This window comes from Epinephelus moara, chromosome 23 (assembly GCF_006386435.1).
Source record: "Epinephelus moara isolate mb chromosome 23, YSFRI_EMoa_1.0, whole genome shotgun sequence".
NCBI lineage: Eukaryota > Metazoa > Chordata > Actinopteri > Perciformes > Serranidae > Epinephelus > Epinephelus moara.
In genome coordinates, this window is record NC_065528.1 from 28,309,971 (window position 1) to 28,321,222 (window position 11,252).

General features: G+C 37.4%; 2 protein-coding genes across 2 annotated transcripts in view; one reads left to right on the forward strand and one right to left on the reverse strand.

The window, feature by feature from the left end:
* LOC126385241 (tetraspanin-9) overlaps positions 1-663 on the forward strand; it is a 10,761-nt gene extending 10,098 nt beyond the window's left edge. The window contains exon 9 of the mRNA XM_050036850.1: positions 247-663. Coding sequence (XP_049892807.1) covers positions 247-318 — 72 coding nt within the window. The 3' untranslated portion in view covers positions 319-663. The remainder of the gene's footprint in view (positions 1-246) is intronic.
* Positions 664-4,435: 3,772 nt separating this feature from the next.
* The window catches only part of amdhd1 (amidohydrolase domain containing 1), an 8,143-nt gene continuing 1,326 nt past the window's right edge, over positions 4,436-11,252 (reverse strand). The window contains exons 2-9 of the mRNA XM_050036845.1: positions 7,742-7,848; positions 7,561-7,625; positions 7,212-7,489; positions 6,909-7,134; positions 5,917-6,041; positions 5,488-5,581; positions 5,232-5,392; positions 4,436-4,732 (exon numbers count right to left, since the gene is read on the reverse strand). Coding sequence (XP_049892802.1) covers positions 4,627-4,732; positions 5,232-5,392; positions 5,488-5,581; positions 5,917-6,041; positions 6,909-7,134; positions 7,212-7,489; positions 7,561-7,625; positions 7,742-7,848 — 1,162 coding nt within the window. The 3' untranslated portion in view covers positions 4,436-4,626. The remainder of the gene's footprint in view (positions 4,733-5,231; positions 5,393-5,487; positions 5,582-5,916; positions 6,042-6,908; positions 7,135-7,211; positions 7,490-7,560; positions 7,626-7,741; positions 7,849-11,252) is intronic.

Sequence of the window (11,252 nt, forward strand, 5' to 3'; positions counted from 1 at the left end):
ATTTGGGATGACATACTATACTATGACTTTTTTCCAGGATTTTGGACGACATGCTATACTATGACTTTTTTTCATGATTTGGGACGACATGCTATACTATGACTTTTTTGACTTATATGACCTATGCTATAAAGATTTTACACTTGCTTGAGGTGTTTTTTTTCTCTTTGTCAATAAAAAATTTATCCAAACTCTCAAACACGTATCTTATCTCTTTTTAATATAATTTTTGTTTTGTTTTCCCAGCTTCTTGGTATGGCTTTCTCGATGACGCTTTATCAACAGATTCACCGAGCAGGAAAGAAGTACGAAGCCTGATGGGATGAACAGAATTATTCCAAACTGTTAATATTGGTTACACAATCACATTTTGTTCATAGTAAAAAACAGTTATCACGTGTGCCACTACAACCTTTTATTTCACATTATTTCTGTCTATTAAACCAGTTTTTCTTATGGTTAGCTTTTTAAATTTGTACTTTAATGAGTGATTTTTGTAATATTTGTGATTTGCCTCTGACAATCAGAACAAAGAGAAAAGACTGAGACGTTTTGGTTGTTAAAAGCCATGCCTGTGGGAAAAAAGCACATTGTATGGATCTATTAAGATTAAAAAAAAGCATTGTGTACTAACATGTTCAATAAAAGCACTCTTCAAAAATGTGATAATGTTTTGTTTCAGGTTGATAATTTCTGACACGTTGACCTCATTGCTTGTGTTTTCTTTTGCTCCTGCAATCTTAACTTTAAAGTTTTACTATCTGCTTTCACCCTGATGGTCAAACAGCAGCTCTTTGATTAGACAGATAAAAGCAGGGTGAGCAGCAGGTCATTTCACAGCTTTAACAAAGATGAAACCATGTCAATCAATAACCTGTTTGATCACTTAAGGCGCAAAATATTTTACCTGTTTCTGAAGTGCTAAACTTACTCCTGTTTGCTGTAGTCACTGAATAACTGATAACATATTGAGAGCGGAGGGGGTTTAAGTACTCAGAAAGTATCAGATTGTCCCAGCCAGTAATGGATGGAATTTATTTTCTGTTCTTGTAATGTGCATACAATTTGGCACCAAACCTTAAACACACTTAATGAGAATGTACTGACGTTCCAATTGTGGGCTCAAAGCACTGAGAATCGCCATTTGTTCGGTTTACAGCGAGAGGGGATACTACTTTTGTTGGGACTAAAAAATCATAGTATAGTATGTTGAAAAAGTCATAGTATAGTATGCCCAAAAAAGTGATGAAAACGTCATGGTATAGTATGTCGAAAAAAAATGACAAAAACGTCATAGTATAGTATGTTGAAAAAGTGATAAAAACATCATAGTATAGTATGTCGAAAAAAGGGATGAAAACGTTATAGCATAGTATGTCCAAAAAAGTGATAGTGTGTAGAAAAAATTGATGAAAAGTTCATAGTATAGTATGCCGAAAAAAGTCATAGTATAGTGTGCCAAAAGACGTGATTAAAAACATCATAGTATAGTATGTCGGAAAAAATGACAAAAACGTCATAGTATAGTATGTAGAAAAAAAATGATGAAAACGTCATAGTATAGTATGTCGAAAAAAGTCATAGTATAGTATGCCTAAAAAAGTAATAGTATGTCCAAAAAAGTGATAGTGTGTAGAAAAAATTGATGAAAAGTTCATAGTATAGTATGCCAAAAAAAAGGCATAGTACAGTGTGCCAAAAAACGTGATTAAAAACATCATAGTATAGTATGTCGGAAAAAATGACAAAAATGTCATAGTATAGTATGTTGAAAAAAGTGATAAAAACATCATAGTATAGTATGCCGAAAAAAGTCATAGTATAGTATGTAGAAAAAAGTGCTAAAAACGTCATGGTATAGTATGTTGAAAAAGTGATGAAAACATCATAGTATAGTATGCCGAAAAAAGTGCTAAAAACGTTATAGTATGTCGAAAAAAAGTCATACTATAGTATGTAGAAAAAAGTGATGAAAACGTCATGGTATGTCGGAAAAAATGACAAAAACGTCATCGTGTAGCATGTTGAAAAAAGTGATAAAGACGTCATAGTATAGTACGTCGAAAAAAGTCATAGTATAGTATGCCTAAAAAAGTCATAGTATAGTATGTAGAAAAAACTGATGAAAAGTTCATAGTATAGTATGCCAAAAAAAAAGGCATAGTACAGTATGCCGAAAAAAGTGCTAAAAACGTCATAGTATAGTATGTCGGAAAAAATGACAAAAATGTCATAGTATAGTATGTTGAAAAAAGTGATAAAAACATCATAGTATAGTATGCTGAAAAAAGTCATAGTATAGTGTGTAGAAAAAAGTGACAAAAACATCATAGTATAGTATGTCAAAAAAAAGGGATGAAAACGTTATAGTGTAGTATGTCGAAAAAAGTCATAGTATAGTATGTAGAAAAAAGCCATAGTATAGCATGCTGAAAAAAGTGATGAAAACGTCATAGTATAGTATGTTGAAAAAATTATTGAAAAGTTCATAGTATAGTATGTCGAAAAAAGTCATAGAAAAAAGTCGTAATATACTATGTAGAAAAAAGCGCTAAAAACGTCATGGTATAGTATGTTGAAAAAGTGATGAAAACATCATAGTATAGTATGTAGAAAAAAGTGATGAAAACATAGTATAGTATGTCGAAAAAGTCACAGTATAGTATGTCGAAAAACGTCATAGTATAGTATGTCAAAAAAATGATGAAAAAGTCATAGTATGTTGAAAAAAGTGTCGAAAAAGTCACAGTATAGTATGTCGAAAAACGTCATAGTATAGTATGTCGAAAAAAGTGATGAAAAAGTCATTATAGTATGTCGAAAAAAGTCATAGTATAGTATGTCGGAAAAATTGATGAAAACGTCATAGTATAGTATGTCAAAAAGTCATAGTATAGTATGTAGAAAAAAGTGCTAAAAACGTCATAGTATAGTATGTAGAAAAAAGTGATTAAAAAGGTCATAGTATAGTGTGTCGAAAAAAGTGATGAAAAGTTCAAAGTATAGTATGTCGAAAAAAGTCATAGTATAGTATGCCGAAAAAAGTGCTAAAAACGTCATAGTATAGTATGTCCAAAAAAGTCATACTATAGTTTGTAGAAAAAAGTGATGAAAACGTCATGGTATGGTATGTCGGAAAAAATGACAAAAACGTCAGTGATAAAAACGTCATACTATATAGTATGCCTAAAAAAGTCATAGTATGTCCAAAAAATTGATGAAAAGTTCAAAGTATGTCGAAAAAAGTCACAGTATAGTGTGCTGAAAACAGTGCTAAAAACATCATAGTATAGTATGTTGAAAAAAGTGCTAAAAACATCATAGTATAGTATGTTGAAAAAAGTGATGAAAACGTCATAGTATAGTATGTAGAAAAAAAAGTGCTAAAAACGTCATAGTATAGTATGTCAAAAAAAAGTCATACTATAGTATGTAGAAAAAAGTGACGAAAACAACATAGTATAGTATGTTGAAAAAATTGATGAAAAGTTCATAATATGTCGAAAAAAGTCATATTCTAGTGTGCTGAAAACAGTGCTAAAAACATCATAGTATAGTGTGCCGAAAAAGTGCTAAAAACACCATAGTATAGCATGTTGAAAAAAGTGATGAAAACGTCATAGTATAGTATGTAGAAAAAAAAGTGCTAAAAACGTCATAGTATAGTATGTCGAAAAACATCATAGTATAGTATGTCGAAAAAAGTGATGAAAAAAGTCATAGTATAGTATGTAGAAAAAAGTGCTAAAAACGTCATAGTATAGTATTTTGAAAAAAGTGATGAAAACGTCATAGTATAGTATGTTGAAAAAATTGATGAAAAGTTCATAGTATAGTGTGCCGAAAAAAGTGCTAAAAACATCATAGTATAGTATGTAGAAAAAAGTGATGAAAAAAGTCATAGTATAGTATTTTGAAAAAAGTGATGAAAACGTCATAGTATAGTATGCTGAAAAAAGTGATGAAAACGTCATAGTATAGTATGTCGAATAAAGTGCTAAAAACATGATAGTACAGTATGTAGAAAAAAGTGCTAAAAACGTCATGGTATAGTATGTCGAAAAAAATGATGAAAACGTAAAAGTTTAGTATGCCGAAATAAGTGATAACGTCATCGTATAGTATGTCATAAAAATTGACTTTAAAAAAGTCATATGTCCTGATAAAGTCATGATATATTATGTAAAGAAAAGGTCATAGAAAATTTCGCAAAACGCCATTCTACAGTATGCCATTAAAAAATTCAAAAGGAAAAAAATGACAGTACATTATGTCATAAAAAAATCGGAATGAAAGTCAAAGTGTAGAATGCAATAAAAAAAAACAAAGTGATAGCATGGTAAAAAAAACAACTTTAGTATAGTATGTGATAAAATGTATAAAGCGTAAAGAATGTGTACTTTTTCAATCATATGCTGGCTCCCTCAAAAAAATCATCAAAACTTATATTTGTTTTAAAATACTTTAAAATGCCAAACTCAGCTGTTGGATTACTAAAGATTTCTCCTGGGCTGCCTACCTGCTTCCAGAGCCTTTCACACATCTCCAAATGTCAAAGTGTTATCTTATAATCTGTGTACCTTTCTATCAGAATCATTGACAGTGCCATCACTGATTCACCTCTGGTTATAAGTCCATGGTTTTGTCATTGTCAACGACGACGTTGCCTTTGATGACGACGTAGCGGATGAGCTCCTGATGTCCTCCCAGCTGGTAGATGAGATGCTCCCATCTGTGATCAAACATACAGGAGAGAGGATCTGTTTTATATCACATATAAACACACAAAGAATTCAGTTATCAAACAGTGAACACTAAAGGTGTGTCATTTGTAACATAAAACATCTATAGACAAGCTGCGTAGATTTAAATCACACAGACTGTCTTATAAGCATGACTCTACATAGATCAGAGCCAGCTGCATCTGCTGATTCATTAGATTTAATTCACCTGCACTGATGTCAAACGTTTCAACAGTCCTCATCAGCTGTTCAGTTTGAGGTATCTGAAGCCCTCTGTTGGATGTTTAGTGAACTGCATCAAATTCCAGTTTGACTTGTGGTATGATGAACAGCAGTTCAACAAATACTTCCCAGTACGTCACTGTAACGTGTAGCTGTTTAAAACCCTTTAAATAAGTCCACACATTTTCACCCAGTCATCATATTTTCAGGTTAGTTTTATCTTTACTGTGTATGCAAAACAAAATAATGTGAACTTGACTGCTTTACCGTGAGGTGTTGAGGATCAGCAGGTCTCCATGTTTGTTGACCTCCAGAGAGCCGTGTGTGTGGGAGCGTCCGAGGGCGTAGGCGGCGTTGATGGTGGCCGCAGTCAAAGCCTCGGGCATGGACATCCTCATGTTGACACAGGCCAGGTGCATGACGATTGGCTGAGGAGGGACGGGACACAGAGAGAGGACGACACAGATCAACAGAGGACAGAGTCGAGACTGTAACCATCATGCAACACTCCTGTGGTACTCACCATGGAGCAGCAGTAGGCGTTGGGGTTGAAGTCGCTGCCGAGGGCGACAATCACTCCTGCTTCCAGCATGTGTCTGGCCCGAGGCTGCGGCAGCCTGAACACACACACACACACACACACACACACACACACACAGATTATTGAACAACTCACAGCTATGAGGAGTGTGTGAGCATTTGTGTGTATTACATAGTGCAGAGGAAGTATTTATATCCTTTACTGAGGTAAAAGTAAAAAGTAAAGTAAGTAAAAATAATTTAAACGATTATTTAATTAATGATTATTATTGCGAATTTATTTTCCGTAAAATGTAAAGTAACTAAAGCTGGAATCAGAACTGTCCACTCAAAGTTCAAGTCCCTCAAATTTGTACTTAAGTGCAGTGTTTGAGTAAATGTACTTAGTTACTTTCCATCAGTGTTACAGTACCGTAGGATGTAAGCTGTGGTCGGCAGAAGGACGGCTGCGGTTTTAGCTGTTGCCATGGCAGCGATCCCCTCGTCTGTGACCTCCTCCAGGTGACTGATGGCTAACGCTCCGAGCTCTGCACCCAGCTGACACACACACACACACACACACACACACACACACACACAAAGATAATTAGCATAATGCTTAAAACTTCTTTTAGCCTGTTGCTGAAACAGTTGTTCAATGAATTGATTAGGTTATTGACAGAATATTTAACCGATTATCACTGAAGTCATTTATCAAGCAGAACTGCCGACGCCTCAGATATGAGGATCTGCTGACTGAATATCTGAGTTTTGGTCTGTTGGTCTGAAAAACAAGTTAGAAATGTGTCCTCAGGTTGTGGAAAACAGTGATACTGACATTTTTTTTTCCTAAGACCAAAACAGAGCAAATATTGGACTTGCATCCATCAGCTCATGATATATGATGGTACCGCTCCACGTCTGCTGGATGCATGAGTTTACAGCAAGCAATACTTGGTGCACTTTGCTAAAACTAATTTAATATAATTCATCCATCCATTTTCATCTGCTTATCCGGGGTCGGTTGCGGGGGCAGCAGTTCGCAAAGCACCCCAGACGTCCCTCTCCCCAGCAACACTTTCCAGCTCCTCCTGGGGGACCCCACGGTGTTCCCAGGCCAGATGAGATATGTAATCCCTCCAGTGTGTTCTGGGTCTGCCCCGGGGCCTCCTACCAGTGGGACGTGGCCAGAACACCTCTAACAGGAGGCGCCCAGGAGGATCCTGATCAGATGCCCGAACCACCTCACCTGACCCCTTTGGACACAAGGGAGCAGCGGCTCTACTCCGAGCTCCCTCCGTATGTCAGAGCTCCTCACCCTATCTAACACCCCACGGAGAAAGCTTTGCCTTCTGGCTCAGCTCCCTCTTCACCACAACAGCGCCGCAATAAATCCTTCAGGGGTTTTTTAGGCGTAAGTGATACCTGAGCAGAGTTCATGGGATGAAGCTCGTCCCCGTGGAAGTTGATGTTGAGGCCCATGTCTTTGCCGGCCTGCAGGATGGAGCGAGTCGAGCTGAGGTCAAACACTCCCTGCTCACAGAACACGTCGATGTTGTCGACCCTCAGAGTCCCAGCGGACATCTTCTCTTTGAGCCGAGGCAGCTGAACCTGCAGGATGTCCTTTGTGGCCTCTGCTACCGTCTTCCCTCTGGATGAAGGACAGAGAGGTTTACTTTATTTTCAGGATGTGATGTCACAAGAGATGATGTTGAGCAGGGTCCATACTTGGGCACAGCGTGGGCTCCACAGTAGGTCGAGGAGACATTGATGGGCAGTGTGCGTCTGGCCTCCTCGATCACCTCCAGCATCTTGAGCTCAGTCTGCAGCTCCAGGCCGTACCCGCTCTTACACTCCACCAGGGTCGTTCCTGCTCGCTGCATCCGCACCAGCCTGCCGCTGAGGGAGGCCAGCAGCTCGGAGGAGCTGGCAGCTCGAGTGTGCTCCACCGTGAAGTGGATCCCTCCACCGGCACGGTGCACGTCCATGTAGGTGGCGCCTGCCAGCTGCAAGAGAAACATGCTTTTTATTTACAGCTCCAGTTGTAGAGGTAGAAAACTGTCAGAACATGATTTACCTTCATTGCAAATTCATGCACTCTATCACCAGCCCAGACCGGATGAGTGTGAGCGTCAACCAACCCTAGAACAAGAAGCTTCTTAAAATGCAAATCACTTACATTATGTATGTGTACAGACAGTCCAAAAGTACAACTTGCATGTAAAGCAGAAACCATAAAGATCAGAGCAGATACTCACCAGGCAGGACACACATCCCTGTAGCATCAATCACTTTATCAAAGGAAGCTTCAGGATACTGAGCTGCGATCACCTCTGCAGGCCCCACAGCTTTAATCAGCCCGTCACTGGGTGAAGAAATGAGCTGATTTAATGACACTTAAAAGCAGAGCTGGGATCTGAACGTGTAGCTGAGGTTAAAGTTCAGCTTTGGTCTTTTGTCTGCTCCAGAGGCCCGGCTGAAAACTAAAGGGGACATACTTATGTCCTAAAATTGTCCATTTCTCGCTGTCAGTCCAAAGAGAGATTAAGAAAACATTTGGGATTGATATTCCTTTACATCTACATCATTTTGTACTGGGATTAGATTACAGCTATGAACGTAGGTACAGATACATCTTTAGGAAAGCTCTGCACGCTGCACGCAGTACAAAATGTTTGGATGAAGAGCCCCCTGATGTTACGATGTGGTATGTCAAACCATTGGAGAGATCATCACATGTGCTGAGAGGAACTCTGGAGGTGTTTGGAAGAGACTGGGCCCCAAAATCAATATACTCTAAAGAAGAGTGGTCTTAAGAGTCATAAGTATGGGCGTATCAAATATAACAAATATATACTTTGTGGCTAACATTGGGTTTGTCTCAATCGTGGGTTTTTGTATCGTATCACCCCTTTATAGTTTAAATTAATAAAAATATTGAGAGAGAAAAACACTTTTATTGGAGAGCCTTGACTTTTAAGTTCGTTCAGACTGTCTTTTATTTATATACTTAAGTGTTTTTATCAGTTATGTAAAGTCTTTCAATAAAACATGTTACATTTAAGGCCTCTGAGGGGCGAACAGGGAGAACTTATAACAACAACCAATGTCCAGTTCGTCAGGTTTCTTCAAGTGTGTTGACCTATTCATTTTGACATGTGCTCATCTTAAAACACTGTCTGTACATAATTCCTCTCAGGTAAGTTTCCACGTCACAGTTTCAGAGCCAATCACAGGTTAGTTTCCATGCTACAAACTCTTCATGCTGCCAGACTTCCTACAGTCAAAAAACTGTTTGCTTCCCCATCACACACCTGCTGCTCATCACCTGCAGCTTACCAACTGTTTGCTTCCCCATCACACACCTGCTGCTCATCACCTGCAGCTTACCTTTATCACCTGCGTTTCCGGCTCTAGTTTAGTTTAGTTTATTCAGATCCCCATTAGCTGTTACCTTAGGCAACAGCTACTCTTCCTGGGGTCCACACAAAATAAAAAATATATACAATATAACATAAAATAAAATGACAAGAAAATCATAATCCATACTTAAAATAAAGATTAAAAGAATCCAAAATTAGAAAGATGTCCAGAATGATAACAAACAAACAAAAATATCTGTCATGAGTATAATTAATCCATTTATATAAACAATAAGTTTTTTTGTTAACACATGCTTCTGAAAAATAAAAATAAGACTTGCAAGCAATCTTTGTTCCACCGTAAGCCATGCTAGACGTTTGTGCATGTATAGAATACTGGACCTATTGCCACACTGGAGGGCAAGACGGGCTGCTTTGATCTTATTCAGCAGCATTCGACCACACAGCATGGCAATAGTCAAGACTGGATAGAACCAGTGTCTGAATCACCTGGACCACAGAGGCAGATGTTAAATACTCAGCACATCTCCTAATCACCGCTAACCCCCTCCCCATTTTCTTGGTTATATTACCTATATGTGATGACCATGATAAATGACTGTCCAAGGTAACACCGAGCAATTTTATTTCATCCACCTGTTCAATTTGCGTTCCTCTCAATGAAAGATTTAACTTTAGTTTTGCCTGCAACATATGTTGTGAGCCTAATACAATGCACTTTGTTTTAGAAATGTTTAATATCAGTCTGTTGTTTTTTATCCAGTCTGCTACTTGTTGTAACTCTTTGTTCAGAGCCACAGACAAGTCCTCCACAGTCGACACCGACATGTATAATGTTGAATCATCCGCGTACATGGCCATATTTTTTCCCTTTCCAGGACCAACAGCAAGTCATTTGTAAATATTGTGAATAACAACGGCCCCAGACAACTCCCTTGTGGTATCCCAGACTACCTGTTTTGTGTCAGACAAGCTACCATTATAAAAAACTCTCCGTGTTCTACTGGATAAATAGCTCTTTATCCAGTTCACTGCAGAGGGTGAAAAACCATATGGCATCAGTTTCTCTAATAATAATGAAAGATCAATTACATCAAATGCGGCGCTAAAGTCTAACATCACGGATCCCACCAGTTTTTTATTGTCAATTTCCATTAGACAGTCATCCATCATTTGTGTTAGTGCTGTACAGGTTAAGTACCCTTCCCTGTAAGCATGCTGAAAGTCTGTGTTAAGTTTATTTTCAGAAAAATAGCTCTGTATTTGGTTGAAAACAATTTTCTCCATAATTTTGGCTAGCACCGGAAGAATGCTTATAGGACGACTGTTTGTACCTGTCCAATTGATCTTTGCATTTTTTTGGCAATGGAATAATTTTAGCCTCCTTCCAGACTTGTGGACATACACCGCAAGCTATACTTTGATTAATAATATGAGTAATTGGAATAGCCACCTGATTTGCTGAAGTTTTCAGCAATCTACCATCCTAGTGGGCCACCTCGGGTACAAACTACAGCACTGCATCTCTTTTACAAGTAGTCACCATAAGTTTAACATGAATCAGAACAAAGAATGTTACTGTGGCTCCATCAAGATATTTTAAAAGTTGTTGTTTTCATGTCTGTTTTAATTATTGACAAGGTAAGCATTTGGTAACTATAAAGACTATAATTATTAATATTAATATTATTATAAAATATTTCACATATCAAAATATCCACTGGTATTTAGGACACTTAAGAGTACAAATTTAATATAAAGTAGTATTTAATACATGTTCTTACCTGTAAACATTTTACAGGTGTCTGCAGTTATCTGACAAATTTAATGCTTTTTAAGGTCTTTTTAGGATCATTTTAAAACAAATTTAAGACTGATTTCTAGACAAATCATGTTTTTCTTATTCAAGCATTGCAGGTAAGTATAAAGGTAACTAGTTTGTATGAGGTCCTGTGCAGAGGAAGGTTTTTAGAATAGGAATATGATTATTAGAGTGAGTTAGGTTAATCTACATTGACAGGTGAGTGCAAGTATAACGTAAAAGAACAGAATTAGGGTCAGTGGAACATCACAAATGTGAACTTTTAAACAGGAGTTTGACTCATTTTGACAAAAATAATTTAAAAGATGGATACATTTAGATAAATTAGATAAAATGGTTGCAGTAATTACTATCTCACAAATGATAGCTGCTGCGCAGTGATGGGTCGGGTCCGGGCATTTTTAGGCAATTCTGAGCAACAAGCAGAAGCTGCCTTTTGTATCAGCTGAGGCTTGAACTCACAACCTCTGAGACTAAGAATCAATTTCTATCTCAATGAGCTAATTAGTCAGTGACAATTCATGTGTAGCTTCACAGATTGACTAAGCCAGACGTGCAGGTTTA